The sequence below is a fragment of the Macaca fascicularis genome, chromosome 16, assembly GCF_037993035.2.
Source record: "Macaca fascicularis isolate 582-1 chromosome 16, T2T-MFA8v1.1".
Taxonomy (NCBI): Eukaryota; Metazoa; Chordata; class Mammalia; order Primates; family Cercopithecidae; genus Macaca; species Macaca fascicularis.
Window position 1 is genome coordinate 54,950,899 of NC_088390.1, and position 27,872 is coordinate 54,978,770.

The 27,872-nt window shown below is 41.0% G+C and overlaps 1 protein-coding gene across 1 annotated transcript in view; it reads left to right on the top strand.

Annotated features, from left to right (window-relative positions):
• The window catches only part of CA10 (carbonic anhydrase 10), a 544,961-nt gene that overhangs the window by 418,666 nt on the left and 98,423 nt on the right, over positions 1 to 27,872 (top strand). Inside the window, exon 5 of the mRNA XM_045375029.2 lies at positions 11,433 to 11,618. Within this exon, the coding sequence (XP_045230964.1) occupies positions 11,433 to 11,618 (186 nt within the window). The remainder of the gene's footprint in view (positions 1 to 11,432; positions 11,619 to 27,872) is intronic.

A 27,872-nucleotide genomic window follows, 5' to 3' on the forward strand; every position in this document is an offset into this window, starting at 1 on the left:
AATCAGCTGGTACCATCTTGGTTCCAGTAACTTTATCCAGTTGGCATAAGACTCCAGCCACTCACTAAGTAAGAAGTTAAAAAAAAAAAAATTGGATCCAGACAACCAACAATGATGGGCTTGACAAGAACTCTCCAGGCTCTCCACATGCTAGTGGGCTAAGGTTTAAAGCAGAGTTTTAACCCAGGTAAAGGAATTGGAGAACTAAACCAAAAACCCAGACTGAACTGGGGTCATTCGGACTCGGCCTGCTTGTTGACGGTTAAGAGAAGCACGGTGAAGCATAAGGAGATTGGCTTTAGATCGAACAGTCTTGCATTCACAGTCTGGCTCTTGAACCCGCAGGCCGTATGAGCTGAGCACGTGGCACCACCCTCCTACTGGAAAATGGGAAGCTCATGCTGACCTCGCAGGTTTTGTGTCAGGATTTTAAATGTTCATAAGGCATCTGAGCAGACACAGAAGACAAATTATCAAATTTAAATTTTACTTATAATACGAAATTATTAAAATAACAATATTAAACTAATAAAACCATTGGTTAGCAGTGGTGGTTCAGTAAGAAAGAAATACATGGGACTCGCCCCTGGAAACCCATGTACCAGGGTTGTGAGGGAAAAACTCATTCCAGGTACCACTCTCTGAAGTGTGCCTTCCTGGTCAGAGGCTGGGCAGCCTGAAGTAGGTGAAGGGCTTCAGTGCCAATGACTACGTGTGTCAAGAACATGTTCGGCCTAACGCCAGTCATGAGCCCATGGTATCCTTGGATTGGATGGAGGAAAGGGAGCATTCTCTTGACTTAGCCCATGCCTTAGTGAACCAGGCAACATCATTCACACCTGTTCTCTGTGTCTTCTGTCATTACCACCATCAATCAAATTGAAGAGATGCTTCACTGCAATGGTGCCACCTAGCATCCCTGCAGAGTGTGCAAATAAATCATCTATTATTTGAAGAGTCAATATTATCAAAAACAGATTCAATGTTTTTAATAATAATAGGATTAATACAATAAGCAGCACATGTGATCATTTCATCTAGTTTTTCAGTGTAGATGCCAAAATCCTATTCTTTTCACAGAGGAAACACAGGCTGACTCAGATGGATGGGTAAGAGAAAGATCAGAGTAAACTTAGCATTACTAAGGAAAAAAAACACTATTTTCCCTGCAGGGTTAAGAGTAGTGGGTGAAATCTTAGAAGTACGTCAACTCCTGTACCCAATCCCACCAATGGTAACTCAAAGCAGATCACTCCATTCTGGTTTCATTTTCTTATGTACCTACGTCTAAGCCACTTTCTTCCTAACAGCCCCAGCCTATGAGCTCCAAATATTTTCCTTCTGCTTTCTTTCAAAGATGCATTGCAAAAAAAAAAAAAAAAAGAAAAGAAAAAATGCATGCCTACTCCTAAAGCTCCACACCCTCTGCCACCGTGCTCTCATCTAGCCTCTAATCTTTTCCATTTGTAACCAATACTATGAAATCTACATAGCATAAAACATCTGGACAAACACTGAGAAGAGCCCAGTATCTAGATACACAGTGTCATGTAAATGGCAGGTCCAGATGTCAACTTGAATTGTTTCTATTTTTCTGTAGGCTGTAGTAGTTGTATATACACACACTTATTATAGTACTCTAGCATTTCTAACTTTGAGTCAGTATTCTTAGGTACCCTCAGCATAAGATAATTTAAAGGAAAAGCAAGAGAATAAGAGGAGGGGGAAGTGTGTCACACAAAGCAAGAAACAGTCAGTGGGTTGATTTCTAATCTTGGGTTTGCTGCTTGTTTGCATAATCCTGGACAGCTCACTCAACCACTCTGTGTCTCAGTTTCCTGGTTTATTGAATAAGAAGTTGGGCTTGATGATCTCTGAAGTCCTTTAGCTTTAGAATCCACACACCCCTAAGTTTGCTAATCTGTATGTCTGCTATGCTGCACTGAAGCCAATGATTTGACTCCAGTTTTTGGCACTAATTTTTTTTCTTGCATTGATGCTTCCAGAGTTCCCATGTAAGTAAGCAGCACACTGGCTTTTTGTATTCACTCTTTACAAATCAACTCTTTGATCTCTTGAGCTACTTTGCAGAAAACTAGACTAAGTGGTGTTCTTAAATCTCAGACTCACTAATTACATTGCAAAGAAGGCCTATTACACACCTCAGCAGAGTGGCCAGAGACATATAACAGGAAACTTCGGTTGCAAAGAAAGGTCACCTAATTCATGACATGGCTGTTGGACCTTCTTCACTGAGTGGCCTTCCAACATTATGGGCTCAGCCACCCAGTTGCTCAGCACTAGGAGAGGCAGGTATGACCCATCTCTCAACTCCCAGCAAGCGAGGATTGAAACTGCCCTGCCACCCTAGGTCTAGACCAGGTCTGGACAAATTAAACCCAATCTGGCATAACCATGCAGGCATCGTATTTTAATTAAGAATTGATTCCTAACCCCAGAAGCATTTTAAAAACTTACCTCATCTCCCCAACACTCTTCCTACCAACTCTGACTTCTCTTTCAAAGAGCTATAGAATGTGCAGTCAAATAGGCCTGGGCTAGAATTCTGGGACTGCCAGTTTCTAACTGTGGTGCTTGAGGTAAAATCCTCTAACCCCTTTGAGCTTCTGTCTCCTCATACGTAGAATATGGATAATACCTTCCTCACCTGGGCAGCATAAGGATGAAATGAGATGATGTATAGAAAGGGCCTGAATACACGGCCCAGAGTACACCACAGTCAAGCCACTGTTGTCGATGTTGTGATCCATCACCACCCAGTGTGTTTACAGTTACGTGTTTTATAGTTATAGTAAAAGAAAATCTGTTGATTCAAGCTCATTCTTGTTGGTTAAAAAAAAAAAAAAAATCTGCTGAATAAGACTGTATCCCAAATCCCAAAGACAAGAATGCCAGCTCTCCTATGTTATCAGTGAACAGGGCCGAGGTGCCAATTCCATATAGAATAGTAAATAAATAAAAAGGACATTATTACATTTCTGAAATGTACATGGTCACTGAGAAATGGGAGTGCACCCTTTCTACAGTGACTTAGAAGCTGCTCTTTGAGACCCTGGGAAGAGCATGAGCTTTGGGTCATGAAGATTTGAATTCTAGTCCCCTCACTTTTTCCTTTTGTATTTTTGAGTAGAACTCTTAGCCTACCTGTACCTGGTTTTCTAATCTAAAAAGTGGTACCACACCTGACACATAGTAAATCCTCCAGATTAGTAGGTGTCCTCCACCCTTCCTTTCCTAACTAACTGGGTTAAGAATGCAAGTAGCTCCTGTACACGTCAGATGGGCCATCTCTTCCTTCTACACGACTGAAATTCTGTTTCCTCTCAGCTACTCCATGTGTGGTGTTATATTTCCATTTGAGCTGTAGATAATTATTTTTTACTATATTAGAGGAGATCTGAGTCAGACTGCCTTGAGAGAGAACATATCGGAAACCTCACATAATCTTTGTGTCACATCAAGCAAGTAGCTACTTATTGAATCTTTTGGAATTTCTGAAGGTAAGATTTCCTCTAGCTTAGCTTTCTGCAATAAACATCCACCCTACAAGCACTATCTCCATTAAACCAAAAGACCTTTGACGTGTATTTTGTGAATTGGTCTTTGTAAAAAGATATACCTCCTCTTCTTTTTTATTTCAAAATATGAGTTTATACAACATCTAAGACCAAAAACAATAAGGGATTTACATCAAAATAATCTCCACGGTCCCATCTATACTCAAGGATAAACCTGCCTTGTTCTTTAACAAGAAAATTTAAATTATTTCTTTATAATTGTTCTATGATTCAGATGTGCATTTTTTCAAACTGGTTCTCCTTCCATGTGACTGACATTTGGAAAACAGTCTTTGTTTAGCTGACTTTTAAAATTATGTGATGTAGGAAATATATAGATAAAATGCATATGTGTTTGTATTATATATAATATATGTATATGTATATATAATATATACAGATATAGATAAGGTAGCTATATAATATATGCATGTATATATACACACATTCATATTTGTATAATATATATAACCCTTTATGTGTGGTATCAGAACAACTACTTGGTTAAGAGCTATTTGAACAGATGTAATAAAGAAGGCAAATAGAATTTGAAAATAAGTGTAGTGGTTAATTGATGTGTTAACTTGGCTGGGACATGGCACTCAATATTTGGTCAAACATTAATTGGGATATTTCTGTGAGAGTGTCTATGGATGAGATAAACATTTAAATCAGTGGAATTTGAGTAAAGCAGATTGCCCTGCATAAGGTTGATGGGCCTCATCCAATCAGTGGAAGGCCTCAAGAGATCAAAAAGACTGACCTCCCTGAATAAGAAGGAATTCTGCAGCAGGGGACCTTCAGAGGTAAAATGCAGCATCAGCTCTTGTCTCCAGCCTGCAGGCCCACCCTGCCAATGTCCATTATTAGATGAGACAATTTCTTAAAATCTCTTTATTTTACCTGTGTGTGTGTGTGTGCATGTGTTGTCTCTTTATTTTACCTATATATATGTATACACACACACTATTTTACCTATGTATATATATATGTATACACACACACACACTATTCTGTTTCTCTAGAGAACCCTGAGTAAACAGTAAGTAATCCTAAACATCCTGAACTCCAAAATACTGTGAGGCTCCTACACTCTCAACCCACCTCTTGAAGAAAATGCCGAAATATTATGTTGTTAAATAACCATCTCTGGCTGGGTGTGGTGGTTCACGCCTGTAATCCCAGCACTTTGGGAGGCCGAGGCAGATGGATCACCTGAGGTCAGGAGTTCGAGACCAGCCTGGCCAACATGGTGAAACCCCATCTCTACTAAAAATACAAAATTTAGCCAGGCATGATGGCAGGTGCCTGTAATCCCAGCTATTTGGGAGGCTGTGGTGGGAGAGTCACTTGAACCCAGGAGGCAGAGGTTGCAGTGAGCCAAGATCACGCCACTACACTCCAGCCTGGGTGACAGAGCGAGACTCCGACTCAAAAAAAAAAAAAAAAAAAAAAAAAAAGCTGCACAACTTAATAATTTCCAGTGCTTAAAAGCATAGGCTTTAGAGCCAAAGATAGCTGAGGTCAAGTTCTGGCCCCAGACTGATGGCGGTTTGCTTCTATGGAAAGTGCCATAGAAGCCAGGTAAGACAGGTATGCCTTGTGGGAGGCCTTTCCTCCACATGTGGGTTTAACCTAATATCTTCCCGCTGAGAATAAGCAAATGGTAGGGTGTCAAGTACCACATCATGTTTGGTGCTGGGTTTGGTGAGGGAGAAATTGTGATGATTAACAGAGAAAGTTCAGGTTCAGAATTTACCACCACCCCCTGTGACACCCAGTAAAGGTTCTAACCAAGATGCCATCTGTTATGAACAGGATTGTAGATGACTTTCAAAGAAGGAAAATTTTTCTTACCTTAAAAATACATTGACTGGCTGGGCGCGGTGGCTCACGCCTGTAATCCCAGCACTTTGGGAGGCCCAGGCGGGCGGATCACAAGGTCAGGAGATCGAGACCATCCTGGCTAACACAGTGAAACCCCATCTCTACTAAAAATACAAAAAATTGGCCGGGTGTGGTGGTGGGCGCCTGTAGTCCCAGCTACTCAGGAGGCTGAGGCAGGAGAATGGTGTGAACCCAGGAGGCGGAGCTTGCAGTGAGCTGAGATCGCGCCACTGCACTCCAGCTTGGGTGACAGAGTGAGACTCCATCTCAAAAAAAAAAAAAAAAAAAAAAGCGTTGACCAAATTTATTTCCCTCTAACATAATGGTGTCACCAGAATGAAAAAAGATGACCCTATTTATTAGAGGGTCTGCTACAGACTGCTTCAAAGCACTGTGTTTGCTATGCAAGGATATCTAATTTTGCAAAATAAATATACCAGGCTAAAATTTTTGCTTTGCAAAAGAACATATTACTTCTAGATGGTTTCAAGTCATCAAGATAATATTGATTGACATAAAACCTGGACAGGCATATCTGTGGAGGACCTATTACCTGCTTCCCTCAATATATGTAGCTCCAGTCTTAAACCAGTATGAATTCTGCAGGTGAGGAAACTGAGGGATTTCCTTAACCTTCGGGTTTCTCGAAGCCTCCTCCTGGGATGAACTTCAGCAGCCTAGTGTCCAATTATAGTCCTATCTTTTCCTGAAAAAGATCCCACTTTTTCTGGAACTGCCTAAGATCTGCAAATACAGACTGGAGAAGAAATGAAAATCCCCAACATATTTTTTATTTACTTATTTTTAATTTTAATTTTAATTTTTTTATTTATTTTTGAGATGGAGTCTCACTCTGTCACCCAGGCTGTAGTGGTGCAATCTCAGCTACTGCAACGTCCACCTCCTGGGTTCAAGCAATTCTCCTGCCTCAGCCTTCCAAGTAGCTGGGATTACAGGCACACACCACCACACCCAGCTAATTGTATTTTTAGTAGAGACGGAGTTTCACCATGTTGGCCAGGCTGGTCTCAAGCCCCTGACCTCAGGTGATCCACCTGCCTCGACCTCCCAAAATGCTAGGATTACAGGCATGAGCCAACGTGCCTGGCCCCCCAACGTATTTTTTTTTTTATCTGAAATGAGCAAGGATACTTGCGTTTGCTTACATCGAGATCATTAGTCTTGGAATCAGAAGACCTGGGTTTGCCACCTGCCACTGTGTGATTCTGGATAAGTCACTGAACCTTCACCAACCCCCACTTACTTTCTTTGCTGTTAAAATGGATATCACACACATCTCACACCTTATTTTGCAGTGAATTAAGATAAAGCAAAAAGAGCTGTGAGGCAGCCAGAGGCAACCTGGACATCCCTTGCAGCTCCAACTTCTCCATTCTGTTTTGTTTCCTGGTCTGTATAATACAACTTTTTTCAACATGCTGTGCACCAAAGTAGTTCATTGAAAACACAGTAATTAGCATTCGAGATAAAATGACACTGCTGCAATGTTAATTACTAGAGTGCAGATGTACCCTTAGATATCATACATAACGTTGTCAAGCCTTTATTTTTAAATTAAAGTGCAACAAACCATACCCTGGCTACACAGCTTTTTTTTGATTAATACAAATTAATGTTATTTCGGTGTCTAGGGAAAGAGTGGGGATAAGGGGGTGTTGCATCTCATTGTAAGAACACATAGGAAAATGATAGCAGTTATGGATTGCCCATAACTTTGTGCCCCCATTCAGGTCTCTCCATAATGGAGTGTGAGCTCCATGATGGCAGGAAGAGGGACTGGCTTTGCTCACAGTCATACTGTCCCCAGCTCCTAGCACACAGTTAGGTGCATTGAATGTTTTGTTCTGAGTAAATGGCCAACTAATGAATGAATGAAGACAGAGCCATGTATGCAGAAGGGGTCTGGAAGTGGGATCGAAGAACTAGAAGGCACTCTGGTGTATTCCTGCTCTGGTTTGGGGTTTGCTTCATGGCCTTTAAGATGATTGTGCATTCTCCTCATGTCTAGCACCTTAAAACCCAAAATGAGAGGCCAGTGAATCCTCACAAGGCAGAAGTTAGCTCCAGTTCTTCAGGATGACATTTAACAAGCAACATTATATTCCACCAGGCTCTGGGAATTTGGGAAGACATGGGGAAGAACAACGAGAAACCTTCAGTATCACCTAGGCACCCATGCCATAATAGCCAAGAGTAAGGGAAGGAAAAGAATGAACATTTGTGACCATTGCATATATTAGTTAATTATCACAACCTCGTGAGGGCAAGTTTTACCAACTTTTTATTGTTGTAAAATACATATGACATAAAATTTACCATCTTAACCATTTTTAGCGTACAATTCAGTGGTGTTAAGTACATTCATATTGTTGTACAACCATTACCACCATCTGTTTCCAGAACTCTTTTTATTTTGTGAAACTGAAACTTTATCCTCATTAAATACTAACTCTCTCTTCCTCCTTCAGTCTCTGGCAATCATGATTCTACTTTCTGTTTCTATGATTTTGGCTACTTTAGATACAGCATACAAGTGGAATCCATTTACATTTAAAGTAATTACTGATAAGAAGGGACTTTGTCATTTTGCTATTTGTTTTCAATATGCCTTACAGCTTTTTTGTCTGTCATTTTCATGGAGGAAATTCTGTTATCTCTGTGGTTAAAAAAACTGAAGCTTCAAGAAATTAAGTAAACTACCCTAGGTCGCATGGCTAATAAGAGGCATACTGAGAATCTTTTGACTCCAGGGCCCCTGATTTTTCCACCCGCTGGTGCCAATGTGTTTCCCAAGTACTGGGAAAATTCAGGCAAGCATAAAATGTAGTCAGTGCCTTGATTCAATGGGCAAGAATTTTCTTGGGAACATTAGACAGACATAGATGAAAGGATTTCTAGAAGTGTTAGGAAGCCCAAGATACTTCACTAATTACACAAAGCATGCATGTCATAGGAACTTGGAGCAATGTTTTTTGTTGCCTTTTATACCACAGAATGTCACTGGATTGAATCCCATGGTTCTGTGCTTAATGTCATTTGAAGGGAATTACAGAGATCCAGCCCTGCTGTGTGGGATCTACTCCCCATAGCAGATGGATGCAGCAATACATAGTAAATGCTGTAATAATGTGCACACTGTTTGACCTGGAATTTGCATAATGAAATATCTCTGGATTAGTGAAAAGATTGATCCATAAGGATGTTTATTACAGGTTTTTTTTTTTTTACAATAATGAAAAAGTGAAAGGACTGTAAAGATTCAACAATCAGCTATATATTTTTACAAGGAAACATGATGTAGACATTTCAAAGTGATATTGCTAAAGAATAGTTAATTACATGGAAATATCTATATGTTAGTGAGAATAACATATAAAGTCATATATACATACAAGTGAAAAGTCTTTATTATATATTCATAATGCACATATATAAAATGATCTCATTAAAATATGGGTCTATAGGTATGAGTGTGAAAATTATATGCCAAAATATTAGTGGTGATTACTATTTAATTGTGAAATTGTGGTCTATTTGCTATCCCATATCTTTCAAACCATATAATAATGCCTATGTATTATCTTAATAATTAGGAAAAATAGGTTATATTTAGAGATGGAAGTCATGTCAAACACAAATCTGTCTTGAGCTATTGCACTGCAAAGGAAGTTATGGGAAATAAAAAGAAGACAACTTCTGATTATCTCACACTAACTAAATAGACATTTATTTGAGCCTGGAGAACAGAAGTGAAGTCATTGGCATGGATCATTTGGTTGCAAGGAATAGATAACTTGAGGTTAAAAAATGTGTTGGTAAGGCATAGAATATTACAAAGTACAGTTCGGGCCTCTAGAAGGAACTAGATCAAAGAGACACAAAGACATCTGAAGCTAAGTAGTTATTCTCCCCATTCCCTCCCCTCTTCCCCAGTGTGTGGTCTCCTCTGTCAATGTTGGGACATCTGCCTCAGTCCCCTCTCTCTGATCTGACTTTCTGTGCTTAACAGTATGGTTGGGACCAGGCGACCTTGCAGTTCAGGAACTCAGTAGTCTCTGTTGATAGTTCCAGATTTCATAGGAGAAAGAAGATGACTGACTTAGTGTATATCAGCTCCCTTTTGCTGCATAACAAACCACCCCAAACTTTAGAGACTTAAATAATTTTTTTGGCTCCAAGCCTGTGGTCAGTGGGCATTTCTGATCTGGGCCAGGCTAAGCTGATCTCAGCTGGGCCAGTCAGCTAGTGGATCAGCCACAGAATAGCCAGTCTAGACAGCCTCTCCTGGAATGGCTCTCCTCACTGTGGTCCCATCCTCCAGCGGGCTAGCCCAGGCTCATTTGCATGGTAGTTCACGGCTCCAGGAAGAAATGAAGAAACATGCGTGCCCTCAAGGTCTACTCTCAGGACTATCATATTGTGTGTAGCACATGCTGTTGGCCAAAGTAAGTGACAAGGCCAGCCCAGACTCAACGTAGAGAAATAGCATCTTATCTAGATGACAGCAGTTACAAAGTCACATTGTTGGGAGCGTAGTTATAGGGAGGGGAAGAATTCCTGTCATTTTTGTAAACTGCACGTAATCTCTAGAGGCCAAGCCTGACATGAGCTCCATGCAGTAGCTGCACCACATTGCCATTTCCATATAATGTCATTGGTCGATGTACCAGGGAAGGTGAGTCTAGGGAATCCACTATTTCAACCTGGAAGTGACACTTGTCATGACCCCTCCCAGCCCATGGCCCCCACCAGTCACATGGGCTCCATTCTACAGTAAGGTAGCAGGAAACAAAATGAGTCACTGGAGTATTTGGTGAGCATTATGGTCTCTGCCACGGTGAACAACCCAAGAGCTACTCATTCACAACACCAGTGTCAGAAAGGTGGAAGGGGGACAGGAAAATGATAGTGCTATAGAGCATATATATGAAAACCACATCTAATGAAGGTATCACAAGTTAAGGAAGCCCTTCAGGAATCACTAGGGCTGAAAGCTTGGCCAAAGAAGTCAGAGTAAGTAGGAAGAAAATCCAAGTAGTTCAGCCTCCTGTAACCCAGAAACACGCCTTCCAGACTCATTCAATGTCTCCCCTAAGCTCTAGATCCTACTCCCAAAGCTAAGCCAACCCAAGAAAGTAGGAAAGTAGAGTTTCAGATGGGAAAGAGTGTTCTAGAATCAATTGTTGTTGAGAAGTGCTAAGGTCACAGTCAGGAAGATGAACCTGAACATCAAGGCCCAAAAAGGAAAGAAAGAAGGAAAACGAATGCCCAGCAGTCATGTTAGCAGTTTGGAGGGGCTGGAGCAAGATGGAATCAGGAATAAGGAGTAAGTCTAGGAATCTGTGAAACTGGAAACTTGAGTGAATCCCTTTAGTTTAACACTTGAGGCCCACAAGCTATGAGGATTCTGTGCAATGTCTGATTGCAGGGCAGGAAAAGGAACTAACCAAGACACACCATATAGGACGCTTGAGAATTCAGACCTAGGCTTTCCATCTCCCACGGGCGTCTGCTTCTGTTCACTCATTTTCTCTTCCCTGTCTCATTTGGCCTTCTAGTATCTCACCCCTTACTAACTGCCTTCTCCAATTTCTCAGCTGAGATTTAGAACTCTTGCAGTATCTTTCCATTCCAAACACTTACAGTAAGAAAGACAAGTTCATGTTTTATAAGATGCAATGCACAAAATATTAGTCACAATTGGTGAAGTCTCCTGTGAGTTCTTACCTCAAATTCCTAAGCTATCATGTGGTTTATGCCTCACAGAAATTACCATAGATCCCACATATACCCTCTGGGGCAGCTGCCACTCCCTACTCCACATGTGGATTTAGCCCATCTTCCCATCAAGAGGAAGCAAAAGGCATTGATCCAAGCACCATGCTGGGTTTGGGGAGGCATAGAAGAAGGAGGGCCTTGCTTGACCTGTTGCTAATTGCCTTGCAGGTCAGTGGGACCATGTACAACACTGGAAGACATGTATCCCTTCGCCTGGACAAGGAGCACTTGGTCAACATATCTGGAGGGCCCATGACATACAGCCACCGGCTGGAGGAGATCCGACTACACTTTGGGAGTGAGGACAGCCAAGGGTCGGAGCACCTCCTCAATGGACAGGCCTTCTCTGGGGAGGTATGTTAGTCTGTCAAAGTACTAAGTTTAAATGTCAACGTACAAGATTGGGTGCCTGTTTATATCCAAGATGGGATAACATAACAAAGAGATTTTCCCTAATCTATGAAATGAGAAGACCCATGCCTTCTTTCTCCATCTGTCTTTTGCAAATTGGCATCAAAGTCAATAACAAGCTTCTAGTATTTTCCAGGGAAGGCTACAATGAAACTAACTCTTTCTTTCTGAGACACTGGTGTGGCTCTCTTGAGACTCATACCCAATGATATTTCTAGAGCATTATTTCAACCCCAAACCCTCACCTTATATATATAATACGTCTTTACTTACACCTATCTGGGTGATCAGCCTCTCATGTGTCACATATGATAGCACAGATTCCATAACTTTTCTTTTGAATATAATGAGTCATATTTGCATAAAACTATAACATACCATAAAATAAGTGTCAGGCAACTCAATAGGTTTCCTGAGTTTCTGCAAAATGGAAATGTCACTGTGTGCCACCATCAACCCAGACAGAACTCAAGCCACAGCAGAGAGCCCAACCACAGTTTCATTTATAGGACAAAAGCTATGGTTTAAACAGTTGTCATCTGTGGTGTGACACTTCACAAGCAGGGTGTAGGTAATTTGATCTCTTTTACATTATAGTGGAGGGCGTTTATGAATTAGAGATCAGGGGTCCTTAGACCCTAAATGCCCTGTAACTAGGTTTCTGTTTAAGAGTCCTCAATAACTGATGTCAGGAAGGCTTTGAAATTACAAAAATATGTATCGCATGTGGTCTTTTCATTTTTTTAAAGATCATGTATAAATCTGGCCTTGTTTTTAGGATGTTAAGGCCAAGCACTAGGAAACAGACCCACAATCTTAATGAGTCCAGCAGCCAGATTTTAATGTGCATTCAAAATGCATCAATAAGAGCCTGCCTAGGCACTCATCTAGTTACCAGGGATACAGAGATTAAAAAAAAGAAAGGCTCCTACCACAGAGGAACTCAAAGAGTGCTATATTCAAGTCATTAAAGTATAATGTTATGCTGTAATGGGGATGTACAAAGGCCCTGGCAAACTCAAAGGAAGAAGTGACAAATTTTGCTTGAAGGGGTCAGGAGAAGCTTCACAGAGAAGGTGCCCTTTGAACTGGGCTGTAAAGAGAGGCAATGAAGAACAATTTTAAGACCATCAGCTTTGGAGTCCAGTGACCTGAGTTTTGTAGTCTCGCTTTGATACACACTGTGTGATCTTGGGATGTTACTTGAGCCTTCTAAGGCACAGTTTAGATACCTCTAGAGGTTATTTTAAAAATTAAGTGGGATTCCAGGTGTAAGAACACTGAAAGTATTCAATGATTGATAAACAACAATGATAAAGCAGGAAATGAGGGCTAGTGTGAGCAAAAGCCCCGAGGCATGTCAGGGCAGTGTGTGCTGGAGAAGCTGCATGAAGATTTCATCTAGCATTTTATCTGTGATCTATTAATAATGACTGTATAGACAATAGGGTTGAGCTGTAGGATGGAGCTCCCTCCTGGATCTGTAGGGAAAAAAATGCTAGGATTCATTAGGGATGTCTGCCAAAGGCATTGTAATACCAGGCTCCCAAGTTGCAGATTCTGAACTAGAGTACAACAAGAAATACAGTGAAAGCAGGACAGAAACTCAGAATTTGAGCATAACTGGGTACTTCCAGTCTGAATTAGAGAATATTCAAAATTAGATGAATTCTTGCTCTTAAGTTATTTTAAGGTTTATAATTATTTTATCCATTGGCTTACTTGCTCATTTTTTTCTTTTCCGTTATTTCTTTTTCTCCCCCATATCCTGTCATATTCCAGAACCTATCACAGCACTGCCTCAGAGTAGAAATAATTTTTAAATGAATAATTGATAAAATGTAGACGTTCAGTAGGCTAAAATCTTTACATTGTATTATTCTTTACTGACACTTGTTTCTTCAATATATGGTAAGGGTGCTTTGTAACTTATACATGAACCACAATTTTAGAGTAAATGAGTGCTTCCAAAATCCCTAAGGGAAACATATAGTAATTTGATCTCTTAGTGTATGAATTTTCATAGACCTACCCCAGACCACAGGTATCAGGTACACCAAAGAATTTGCATTTTAAAAGTTCCCAGGAGAGTCTGACGATTAGGTTTGTGAAGCATTTCCACAATGGTACATTATTATGTGTTCCCAGTGAAGAAAGGAATGAGTGAAGAAAGCATGTAAGCAGGGTTGCAAATCACAATGAACTGGGAAGCCTTGTCAAAATACTTTCCTCTCAGTCCTTCCCAAAACCAACTGAATCAGAGTCTCAGGATATAGGGTCCAGGTTTGTACATTTGTAAAACTTTCCCCCAAGAAATTTTGTTTAGCAATCACTATGCCAATTTTAGGTGAAACTCCGCCTGAATTATCCCAGTTTTCTAAACCAAGGGGACTTAATCAACAAAATCACACTGCATAAAAGGGGGGGAAGGAGCACACTTTGGTAATTTTCCCCTGGAAATGGCAAGGCTGGGTGCTGTCTAGACTGATGAGACTTGGAAAACAGCTTCCCAAGTAGGGTGGTCACACACACACATCCACTACTTCAATGTAGGCTTGAGCACTGGCCTCAGCATAGGTATAATTATACCTTGCCCTGGGTAGATGCATTCATCGAATCACATTTCTTTCCAAACCTCTCAATGTCAGGGGTCTATGGATGAACTGGTATGGGTTTAGGTGCAAGATACCAGAATTTCAGAGTCCCCAAAACAATGTTATATGCAAAGGAGTGCGATAAGCAATTGACCTTTGAGATCCCATTTAAGGATTTCAGCCAGCAACAAGAGTTTGGCATCTTCTATGTAGCCTAAGGGAAGATACCTATAGATGGAATTCAGCTACATAAGTGTTCTAATGATGAAAATAATACACTGATGAAATGAGTTTCCCTCTGAAAATTGTGACTTCCTATTACTGGAATTATTTTATTTATGTATTTATTTATTATTTATTTATTTATTTTGAGAGAAAGAGTCTTACTCTGTTACACAGGCTGAAGTACAGTGGTAGCACCATCACAGTTCACTGTAACTTCTAACTCCTGGGCTAAAGCAATTCTTTTGTCTTGGCCTCCCAAAGTGCTAGGATTATAGGTGTGATCCATTGCACCCAGCCCCATTACTGGAGTTATTAAGCACTGAACAGAATTTGGTTACTCCATAAAAGTGACTCACACTCAAATGAGCAGGGGAAACTGTCAGTTTTAATGTATCTTCTGATGCTGAAATTTTATACAATTCGTAATTTTTTTTTCTTTTTTTTTTTTTTGAGATGGAGTCTTGCTCTGCCACCAGGCTAAAGTGCAGTGCCATGATCTTGGTTCACTGTAACCTCTGCCTCCTGGGTTCAAGCAATTCTCCTGCCTCAGCCTCTCTAGTAGCTGAGATTACAGGTGTGCACCACCATGCCTGGAGAATTTTTTTTTAATTATTTTTTAAGTAGAGATGGGGTTTCACTATTGGCCAGGCTGGTCTTGAACTCCTGACCTCAAGTGATCCGCCCACCTCAGCCTCCCGAAGTGCTGAGATTACAGGCGTGAGCCACCACGCCAATCCGTGATTTTCTTATAGAAATTTCCTTCAATTGTATTCTACTGAGGATTAGCCTCAGTAAAAGTCAATATATCTCACCCTGAAGGTTAACTTTTTTAAAAACGAATTGCAACTTTTATTATAGATTAAAGTGTACACGTGCAGGTTTGTTATGTGGGTAGATTGCGCGAATCTGGTTAACTTAATTTTTATTTTGTGCTACCTTCAAAGCCACCTTTGGCCTCTATTTTTGGCTATCCTTTGAGAGGACCCAAGTAGACACTTCTAGCAAGAAAGCATGTGTTTATTTTGTTGACAGTGAATAATCACATTGCCATCTGCCCTATCTATCATTGCTGATCGTGATAAGTCAATTAATGCCAGGCATTTTCCTTGGCACAGTGCAACAGTCGTTATCTGAAGAGCTGTAGATTAATTGCAGTCTTGTCTAGTGAGGTTATTGTAATTGATGGTAATCATTTGCTTTGTTTTATAAAGCTGCGTGGATGTATGACACAGTCAGCAACTGCATTTTTATGAAAATTACTCATGTCCTACACAGAGAACTCCTGGATTCCTTGTTGGGGGCTGGTGATAAATGAGCATATTCAGGGATTCAAATGTCTCAATTTCTTTAAGAAGGAAAAATTAACTTTTTAATAAGTAAGACCCTTAGCTTGCTAATCATGTCTAAATGGTTAATGTCCAGTATAAAGTAGGGTATTTATGAAAAGAAGAAAATACATTAGCCAGGCAAAAAATAATGTTTGAAAAGAATCATGGCTTGGATTCCATTGCAGTAGTGGGGCTAGACAAGAAGAATCTTCCTGATTTGGGATACATTGGACAAGGTCATTTAAAAATCCTTCCTTTAGTTCTTCTTTTCAAGCGGGCAGAGGGGTACACTGAGAATTGTACCAGCCACTTCATGCAAGATCTACAGCCAATTCCTCCTGTTAATTTCATCCACTCTTCACACGCTCTTGTGCTTCCGCCATGTGGTAGACTCCGAGCTAGGCATGGGCCAGAGTGTAGCTTCTGCCCACAGATGTGTAAAGTCTATTGAGGGATATGTATATTGATAATACCACATAATATGGATTATATCTGAAGCTTATTCCAGAAGGGGATTATGAAATAGCTCTCTCTGGATAGCATAAGGGAAGAAGGGGTGAACAGCTGTGCAAACTGACCCACTTGCTGCTCCCTCTGAAAGCAAGGTAGAAACACCTTGACCTTGCTAGATCTCAGCCTCTGGAATCTCTGATCCTGCTCAAAACACATGTGAGAGAGGGAAGAGTCCACAGCTGTTGCTATGGTGATATAGATAGGATGTGTTTAATTAAAAGGGGAGAATTGAGGTCATATGTAAAATATGGGGCTTTCTCTTGCTTTCTCTCTCTCTCTCTCTCTCTCTCTCTCTCAGTGGCTCTGAATCAGAAAAGAGAAAACAATTATCTCAGAACCAACAACTGAAACTAAACAACAGAAAATGCAGGCCTTGTCCTCTTCCAGGAATCAATTATTTGCATCCTTGAGAGGCTGGTTTCACTAAAGCAACACAAATTTGTAGGAATAAGCAACTAACATCAAATTGTCCTGAAGTGTGCTAGGGTATGAAAAGTGCTGAGGAGAACATCCTTGAGCGCCAGGGCCCCATTAGGTATTGAATGGCTTGTGAGGAGTGCTCAGGCAATGTAATTAGCACTTTCCTGCTCTACCACGACCTTCTGGTAGAGATGGTCCGTTGACACAATTGGAGATTGAGAGGGAATGAGGATTGGGATGTTTAAGGACAAGTACATGGACAATACATATGGAAGCGCTACTTATATGCCACGGTAAAGCTGCTCCCTCTACTCTGAATGCCAGCCCCATCTCCCTTCCCCCATCCACCAGTCCCCCATCATAGCTTCCCAAGCCCCTTACTCTCCTCCCAGACAGGAAGGTGCTGCCTCCCATTGACTTCCAGAGGATCCTGTGTATTCATCTATTATAGGGGTTTACAAACCATACCCTGTGGGCCAAGTCCAGCCCAGGAGCTAAGAATGGTTTACATTTTTAAAGGATGCTAATTAAAAGAGAGAAACTGACCATATGCAGCTTGCAGAAGCCAAAATATTTACTACCTGGCCTTTTTAGCTGACCCCAATCTATTATATTGCCCGTCACTGTGGGTCTTGTAACTGTTTAATCTCACTTCTATTGGAACCATAGTCATTCGTTGATGGGAATTTTATACTGATTATTGCTGTGTTCCCAGCATGTCATACATTGTCTGAACGTGAGGATAGTCAATAAATATTTGCTGAATGAGGGAATAAATACCTTGGTAAACCTCTTAAGGACAAGATCTATTCATCTTTGCATGCCAGGCACCTAGCACAGGGCCTGACATACAGTCAGTGCTTAAGTGGTGTTTGTGCAGTCAACAATTCAGTCAATCATTTGTGTCCCAGGAACAAAAATCTTATAGGCTTTTGTCCCCTGAAATTCTGATGTTGCATCCATTGACTATACAGGAAATATACAGCCCCATTTAACTTGAAAATGGAGCATTTAAATGAAGGCTACCCAAAGCATTAAATTCCATTAGAAACAGTAAAAGAGGAAGAGTGGTTCAGTCTGCAGTTACTACTAAGACGTGTTCTGGAATTTCTCTGGTAAAGAAATCTGCTTTGAGAAATTCAAAATGTATTTAGAAGGCACCCACCTAGCCCTATCCTAAATGTGGTAAAGGACACAAAAGGATTGAACAATTTAAGTGCTACCCTGGAGCGATTTAAGAGCCATTGGAAGTACAGGGCATAGACTTGAATTAATTACTGTGTAGCACAATCTAGAACTCACCCAGTCGTGCCCATAGGTGGCTGCAGAATCTCACTGCCAACACTTGGCCACTGTTCATGCTTTGTGGTTTACCTTCATTCATTCATCCAGTTAACAAATATTGATTGAGTGTCTATTATGTGCTACAGTGAATAAAACAAATAAAAATGTCTACCTGTAAGGTGCTTATAGTCTAGCGGGGGGAGACAGATAATAAATAATAACATAATAAATGAGTAAATGTACATGTCAATTTAGAATATTATAAATGCTACAGAGACAGAACTAAAGCAAAACAAGAGAGATCAGAGAATGAGGAGTGGAAGGAGTGAGCTACAGGTTTAAATAGCGTGGCCAGTATAGGCCTCAATGAGAAGATGACATTTGTGAGGTTTCTAGGGAGATGTCTGGGGAAGGAAATTCCAGGCAGAGGCAATAGCAAGTACCATGGTTTTGAAGTGGGAGGGAGCTGTGAGCATGCAAGGAAGAGGAGAAGCAGCATGGGCACACGTGTGAGTGATGGGGAAGGAGGTCAGAGAGGTCAGAGCATGGCCAGAGGCTGCTGCAGACCACGCAGGTCCTCTCTACAGGCACTTTGTATGGACTTTAGTTTTTACTCTGAATAAATTCCAAAGCACAGGGACAGAAATTCTCCCATTTGATCATAAACCTCAAGGAGTTTGCTCTCAATGTTACTACCTTCTTGGGGAAACAAAGGCCCAAGACCATGCAGGCAATAAATAACCAAGATTGGACTTAACTCAGGTCTTCTGATTTGTAACACTACCTAATGTAGCCCACAGTTTATCCATAAGCCCAATACGAATGATTACTCATCTGCTCTGGGCCCTAGCTTGGTAGGGAAATTCAAAGACTGATAGGCCATAGTGCCTGCCTGTAAGGAGCCTACAGTATAGTAGAGGATCCTGTCTTTCCAATCAGACTGTTAACTCCCTACAGTCGCAGAGTATGTTGTACTTTTTAAATATCTCCCCATACACATAATGGGCACCGGGTACATATTGCTGAGTAGAGATTAAATGAGTAAATGAAGATAATTTAAGAATGTAGCTTTCAAAGTATCCAAATTATGCCCAATATATCATGAATTAAATTGTGTAGTCATAATGGCAAACCTAATAAAGTTGTCAATATTAACAGAGGTTCTAGAATTTTTTATGTTAAATTATTCACAAATACAAGGAAAGTAAATTCGGAGTACCTGGGAGAAATAATGGAACAATTGAGAGTCTGTGTACCAGAAAAATTCATTTAGATTCCTCATTTCAGCCCTGGAATTATGCCTAGGATCAGACTAAGGAGCTTTGCCAATGCTAGACGTCAAATTTCTAGATTCCAAGAGCCAGTCCCACCAGAGTGAGCAAACTGGCCTTGGAGAAGCAAAGCAAACAGAGGCAGAAGCTCAGATGGTGGTATGGCACATTACAGCGATATCAGCAAGCAGATGATGACTCTGATCTAAGGAGAGGAAGTTCTCCCTCTGGACATTTTTATAATTACTTCTGGGAAAGCACAGCCCAATCAAGTCAGCAGTTCCTGAATTGCCAGTATTAGACCACTAGTGCAGCCTGAGAGAGAGGGCATTGCATTAGAAGACAGCCTCCTGCAGTCAACTCATTATCCCATTGACTCCAGCCTAATCTGCATCATAACTCTGGCCTGGACCCCCACGATGGCATATGACAGCCACCATCCTCCTCCACTTGACTCTGATTTCTCTGCTGATGTTTCATCGGAAGCAAGGAGGGAGGTGTTACATTACAAAAGACAATATTAAAGACACGCATTAACTGGAATTTGATCAGGGTTCTGCCTCAGACCTGTCACCATGGAGACCATGGCTATCATTTTACAAGTGTTGAATGAGACCTTCATTTATTTAGTAACCAATGACACTGCAGTTACAGGCATGAGTACCGTTCACCACACTTCCATGAACTGGCTGTGTTTTTTAACTCATTTCCAATGCCACAGGAATAAAATCAATTGGAAAAGGAGGGGTTAAATAAGAATGACCTATATTCATTGGGACTCTGATACTCTCAATGGCCGATGAAAATTTGTAGAGGTTCTGTGAAAGGTCACATCTCTCATTTCCAGACATAGACCTGGACTTGGAAAGGACAAGTCTACTCCAAGTGTCCACCTAAAGTGACAGTGTCAGAGGGAGGAACTTTTGAGGCCATCTCTTCCAGTGCACCCCCTGTAGGTACAAGGGAAAAATCAAATGTCAGAAAGGGCAAGAGACCTGCCCAAGGTCACGGAGATTTAGCGGTAGAATTAGGACCAGAACCCAAGTTTCCTGACTCTTAATTGGAGATTTTTAATTTTTTAAATAAAATTTAGAATTCTGTCAAATCCCAAGATTCAAAAAGCCTTTTTAGGTCACCTGGTTTAGTCACCTCATAGAGCAAATAGAGCCTGAGAATCAGATTTCCTGCATTTGTGAGCACAGCCCCATCACAAGGGCATTTATAGAGTCAGCCTCAAAATGGCAAAGACATTGGCAGATTATTTTACAAAACATAAGCCATGATGAGCATCCATGAGGAAATGGATCTAGAAATCACCAAATCACCCCTGAGAAAAGACCACCAATGTGAGAGCAAGCCATAATAGTGCCTGATTGAGATAAACGTGAGAATTAAAGATTGGAAAACTAAAATACACTATCTTAAAGATTCTTCCTTGGTCTCAATATGAAAAGGCAATCATACTACTGCATTAAGAACCTAAGAACAGAAGCAATGCTTTTGTGCAGTTTAAATCTCCCCCGCCCATGTTCCCCAATAACCCTTCAGAACAGTTCAGTGATATTAAATATAAGTAATCTAGATAATAATATTGCTAAATTAAATCATTCGATGTCTAGCTGCTCCATGGATGTGCTGTTCTACAATTCAAAATAAAGCCATTTAAAACCCCCGGATTCATTTGCACTGACATATCGATAAACTTTTGCTGAAACAAAGCTAATCATTTCAATAGTGCCAACTTAATTGCTCGCCCAGTTGACAGATAATAAACAGACCTGAGGATTAAAATATGAACTAATTACCGCACTCACTTCCATTTACTTGATTTCATGTTCCATTAATTTTTTCGCATCATTTCTGGTGGAAGCCTTAGATTTATGGTTGCCCCAAATGAATTATGCCACTTTGTTGCCTGTGCCATGCCTGTGTTCAGAATTGGTTGGAAAGGGCAGAATTCTGGGCAGTAAATATTTAGCCAAAGCAGCCTAGGATATAGTAAGTGAAGGTAATTATCCATTCCTAAATACCAGCCAGAGTCAGTTCTATAAATCTATCCCCATCTCCGCAGTAAAAAGGGCAACAGTAGGGTTACTCTCATGATTATTCATTGGATCTGCTGGTGAGAGGCAGACTCCAAGAGCAATGGTTGGCTTGGCCTGGAAGGGGGGCTGTAGGGAAGCAGGGACAAACACACTAAGGGGAAAAACACTGGCCTGAGAGTTGGACACTTGGGCCACCGGACAGAGGGCAACATTTTGACTTAGAAGATCTGACTTCAACACTCCTCTCTACCACTTACTAGCTGCGTGATCTTGGAAAAGGCAGAATTCAGTAAACCACTTTGCCTTTTTGAGTCTTTTAAACTGGGAAATGGGGCTAATCATGCTGGTTCTATATATATATATATAACTGTATAATAGATAAATATATATTACCATAATATATATATATATCAATTGGAAAAGGACGTGTTAAATAAGAATGACCTATATTCATTGGGACTCTGATACTCTCAATGGCCGATGAAAATTTGTAGAGGTTCTGTGAAAGGTCACATCTCTCATTTCCAGACATAGACTTGGACTTGGAAAGGACAAGTCTACTCCAAGTGTCCACCTAAAGTGACAGTGTCAGAGGGGGGAACTTTTGAGGCCATCTCTTCCAGCGCACTCCCTGTATGTACAAAGGAAAAATCAAATGCCAGAAAGGGCAAGAGACCTGCCCAAGGTCACGGAGATTTAGCAGTAGAATTAGGACCAGAACCCAGGTTTCCTGACTCTTAATTGGGGATTTTTAATTTTTTTAAATAAAATTTAGAATTCTGTCAAATCCCAAGATTCAAAAAGCGAGCCATATATGTATTTTATATATATATAAAATATATATAGCCATATATATAATATATACTATATAAAATAAATACATAATATATATATAATAGGGTAATTGTGCAATGCAAAGCAAACTCTTCTGTGATAGGGCTTTTTAAGCCATAAAGTGCTGTACAAGTCAGTTATTGGCTAGCCAATGACTAAGTTCTAAGGTTCACCTTAGAACTCATCTAGTCCAAACCAAAGATAAGATACATTAGCATAATCACAGTGAACTAAAACGACTTCTACTATCAGCTGTAACTTATTGAGCATGTACTTTGTCTCAGGCATTGTGCTTAGCACCTTATCACACCCGGTCCTCACAGTAAGCTTGTGAGCTAGCACTCATTAGTACCATTTTATATTCAAGGAATGGAAACCTCAAGAGGTTAAAGAACCTGCTTTCAGTCTCATGGTTGGTCCAGGGAAGAGAACCGGGTCTCTGACTCCAGCTATGCACTGAGTGACCTTAGACAGTCACCTTACCTCTCTGGCTCTGCCACTAAGTAGCTACTTGATCCTGGGTAAGTCCATTCTTCTAATCATAAGTGCCTGATTCTGTTACCTGAGATGATCTTCCAGTTCCTCTCAGTTCTACATCAGCCTTAAGAACTGATGTTTCTAGCTGTAAAGTGAGACAGGAGCCTATTTCTCCAAGTAGTACAGCAGCAGTGTGAAATATGACACAGCATTCTGTGTTCCTGCGGAGGACCGTGGCTTCATTCACCTTCCCCTCCCAGACGGACAGCTACTGGGAAGTTACCCACAGATGTACAGTTATATTTTTTCTGTCTTCTTTATAACAAGCAAGGCATTGTATATCTGTAAATTTGTGTATAAACACATCTATTTGCCTCTGCAGAGCACAAGAAACCGTATTCCTTAATCTCAGAGGTAGCTTGGGTGAATTCATTATCTCGCTTTGGATCTATTTGCTGAGCTAGAAATTTCTGGACTCAGCCTTGGAAATGAATCCTGCAGGAGCTATTTGGCAAAATGAGCTTAGCCAGGAGGTTTTAAATCACACTCTCAGCCAGGAAAAGGGGAAGGCCCAGGGGCCACTAGATAATCTGCATCAGAACTTAGCATCCCGGCACCAGTTTTTCAAATCAAATAATTGTGTCTGCTTTGGGAAAGACTAATTGTGTGTGGACTCAAATGGCCACCCCAGAACAGCTGCTATTTCTGTAAGGTCCTCTGTGGGGGTCAAGCATTTCCTGCCTGTTGCAGCTGCCTCTTTAGGGCTAATGTGTTCCCATGACCCAGGTTAAGGGCCATGACCTACTTGCATGAGCAGCTGTTAATTGTGAAAGTGAAAATTGGTGGAGTTATTCATTCCTGTGTTTGAATCCTGGCTCTATCAGCTGTGACCCTAGGCAATTTATTCAACCTCCTTGTGCCTCAATTTCCTTATTAATGAGACAAATATGAGTGATGTCCATTCTACAGGGCGGGTTTCCCCAGCTTTGTCGAGGTATAGTTTGCAAAAAGAAAAATTCAAGAATTTAAACTGTACACTATGATGCTTTCTCACAAATACATAATTGTGTAACCATGACCACAATGGTCTAGAACATTTCTATCCACCCAAAAAGTTTCTGTGTTCTTCTGCAGTCCTCCCCTCCTACCCTAGCCCCTGACAATCACTGATCTGCAATCACTAGAGTTTTGCCTTTCCTGAATTTCAATCCGTGGACTTACACAGTATATAGTCTTTTTTTCTTTGTTTTTTTTTTTAAGTTATACAGTAGAATTAACTTTTTTATTTTGGCATAAAATTCTCTGAAGTTTAACAGGTATATAGATTTGCATGGCCATCAGCACAATCAGGAGACAGAACAGTTTCACTTCATAGAGTAGTTGTATGGATTCAGGGGATCAATGTATAAAAAGTGTTCAGAATAGTTCCTTGCACAGAATGAGTGCTCAAAAATTGTTGTTTTTATTAGCAATGACATGCTTCTTCAAGATGCATCACCTGTGGTTCACATTTTTTTTTAATAATTTCAACTTTTATTTTAGATTTGAGGTGGGGGTACATGGTCAGGTTTGTTGCTTGGCTATATCTTGTGATGCTGAGGTTTGGGATACGAATGATCCCATCACCCGGGTACTGAGCATAGTACCCACCAGTCAGTTCTTCAACTCTTGTTTCCCTCTCTCCCTACCCCTCCAGTAGTCCTCAGTGTCTGTTGGTGCCATCGAGTATCCAACGTTTAGCTCCCACTTATGAGTGAGAACATGCAGTATTTGATTTTCTGTTCCTACATTAATTCACTTAGGGTAATGACCTCCAGCTGCATCCATGTTACTGCAAAAGACATGATTCTGTTCCTTCTTATGGCTGTGTAATATTCCATGCTGTATATATACAGGGTCAGCATTTCTATCCTCCATCCACATCTAACAAGAATCCAGAGTAGCACCCATGCAGAAAGTAAAATTCTGAAAAATTACATGAGCAGTTGTGAGTTAGTTCCTGACACCCTTATTCTAAGAAGATGAGTCAGGGGCCCTTCTGAGTGCTGTTTTCTTATCAGTGTCAAGGCTCCCTGCTGTAGGGCTACCAGGAGAAAAAGGCTCCTCCTTCTTTCCCTTCTGCCTTCTGCCATTGGATGACACAGCATTCCTCCCCTCTGGAGGATGCAGCCTCCACCAGAGAACTGAGCCTGCTGGTGTGTTGATCTTGGACTCCCCAGCCTCCAGAACGGTGAAAAATAAATTTCTGCTCTTTTTCACTTACCCCATCTCAGATATTCTGATAAATGGACTAAAACACTCACTCAGGCCTGCAGAAGACAGTCAAGCCCCTGCTAACCGCACTGAATTGTGGAGAAAACCCATCAGCTTGAGGTCCTGCAAGAAGCGCCCTCCCATTCCTGGCCTCCAGGTGGTGCCCTTCCCCGCCCCCAGCTGGCAGTTTATTCTTGCAAAGACTCGCAAATAGAATATTCCTCATTCCTTGTGAGTTTGAAGCAAAGCCCTGAGCTGTCTAGACAGGATGATCACCTGCCCTGCCTTGCCTGAACAGTCCAGTTTGACACCAGTTAAGTCCTGGTATCACTGTAATACTACAGTACCTCCTTTCACCTTCAAAAGTGCTCCAGTTTGCACAATGAATCATATATGCTCACCCTAGGACTAGGTGACCTTTGGCAAGCCACTTAATCTCTCTAGATCTCTTTCCTTTCATCCAGAAATGAAAGGACTAGAGCAGCTCTTCCAGCACCAAGAGGCCTATGGAAGTAAAATATCCTTGCATAGGTTTGTCATCACGTATAAACCATTCATTAAGGAGTCATGGTGCTATCTTGAGAGTCAGAAACACTGATGTGTAATAAATTCTTTGTGTAACATTGGAGCCCCACTACCACCACCACTGCCAAAGATTGAGTAGACACTTTGTAACCACCCTCATACCTCCTTTAAGGTAAAATCTTGGGAAATTAAGTCATTTGATGTAACATCAAAAATTAAAAATTAACATCAAAAATTCTGCTCACTTGGATGTGTGACCTTTTCTTGTTATGATGCTGGAAATATTGAACCTCCTGCTCCTGCCACTACCATACTAGTAGCTTGCACACACTCACACACACACAGAGACACGCCGTCATACCTCAGTCATTTTGCACCTCCCAGGTAAAACTCCCCTGTGGTTAATAAGGTATTTTACTAGAAACTCTAGGTTCCCCTTGAACCATTTTGCTTTGTATAATTAATTACAAGTTAAATGATTTCTCTGCATTGAGCACCCCTAGGAAGCAACCCCAGGAATTATCAGCATCATCTACTTAGGTTTTGTTTCAATTCTGGTCTTTAGAGAGCCGAAACAGCAAGACGATTCTGTCACCTCCAACTCCTCCATGAATCCTACTGGTGTCGGCATTTAGCCTCCTTTGCCATCAGACAAAAGGGAGAGTGTTTCTGCTCCAAAAAGCAGTTGCAGGCTTTGCTTTTAAAACCTCAGGGGCATCCAAACACTCAATCCTACAAAGCTCTAGTGCTGCTTCTGGAGTATTCATTTAGCTTGATTTACATTATTTTAATTTTCTTAGGGGTGCCTTTACTAGCTGGAGGGTGATATTTCCCCCTTAATTAAAGAACAAGTTGATTCCAAAGCACTCAAAACAAAACAAGCCCCATTCAAACCCTGTCTCGCTTGTCACTTTCTCCTGCTGTTCCCTGTCTGCTGAGTGCTTTTCAGCTTCCCAGCCTCCCTGCCTTCTCAAACTGGAAACAAGGTGGAACAACAGCGAGAGGCAAAGCGCGGCTTTCAATGGAACCAGCCAGCCCTTCGTTTCAATTCATTTAATTTCCTGGAGCAGATGGCAATTTGGGGAGGACCAGGTAGTGTTATCTCTATCTCATAGATAGAAAAACTATATCAAGTTAGTAAAATTCAACAAAAATTCATATAACTAAGCCAGGAACTGTGCTAGCTCAGGACTGCCCCCGAGAACAAATCCTGCCACTGTCCTGTGAGGGCTCTAGTTCCTGACGGCATCTTAGGTAAAGTGCTTTGGGGTGTGAGTAACAGAAACGCACTCAAATGGGATTAAGTTAAAAGGGAGATTTCCTAGAAGACTTTTGGGATATGTCGTAAAACTCAAGGGTAACTGGGCAAATGAAGGAACTGGAAGCCAAAACTGAAACAAGGTCATGAGCCGGGAACTCACTCCTCCTCCATTGCTCATCTCTGCATGATGGCCTTTATTCTCAGTTCTCCCCAAGAGCTGTCTTTTTTTATTATTATTATTCTCTGTGTATATAGAGGGTAGAAATGGTTCCACTTCAGCTCCCAAGTTTATGCTCCTTTGGCACAAGACCTTCTTGTACTGACTAGCTGGCTTACTCTTTATCCCAATTCCAAATTCTTCAAAGAAGAAATTCGATTTTCCCAGAGAGTATCTGATGTCCTCTCCGACCCAATCAGCTATCCATCTGGGATGAGGTCATGCAGATAAATAGGTCTTGGTTACCTGCCTATATGGTGGGGAGAACAGTTATCTGGAGAAGGCAGACACTGTCAGTTGTGCAGACACCCTAAAAGATGTCTGCCACGGTGGGGAAGATAGACATTTCTATTCAGATCAGCCTGACAAAATTCACAAGCTCAAGTGCTGTTGACACATCCGACTCAAATCAGGGGGATGGAGAAGGCTTTCTGACATAAGCAGGATCTTGAAAGAGAAGCATGAGCATAGCTACAATGGGATAAAAGCATCCCAGACAAACAGGAGTATCACCCATTAATAGAAAGAATAACTGTAAGCAATCCATAATGTACACTCAAAGAATTTAGCATCTTGTAATTGAGTGTCACAACAATCTCACTCATCACAGGGACATCAGTGGCACATCACAGCCATGTGACTCATCTTCCTGGCTGCTAACATTGTTCTCCCTCTCCTTCCTTTCTGCCAGTCAATGCAAAAATCACAGGGTGGGCTCAGATGAGTTGCTCAGGCGTTACCATTAGCTTCAAGCAAACACATTTGAATGACAGCTCTGCCACCTACTATGTGCCTTCTGATAAATTATCTAGGCTCTTCCCAAGTGAGAAGAATGGTAATAATAATAATAAATAATAATAATAACAATAATGTTAACCTCAAAGGGCTGCTGTTGGGATAAAATGAGTTAGTATGAGATAAAGAACCTAAGCAGATCTGGCACAGAGTAC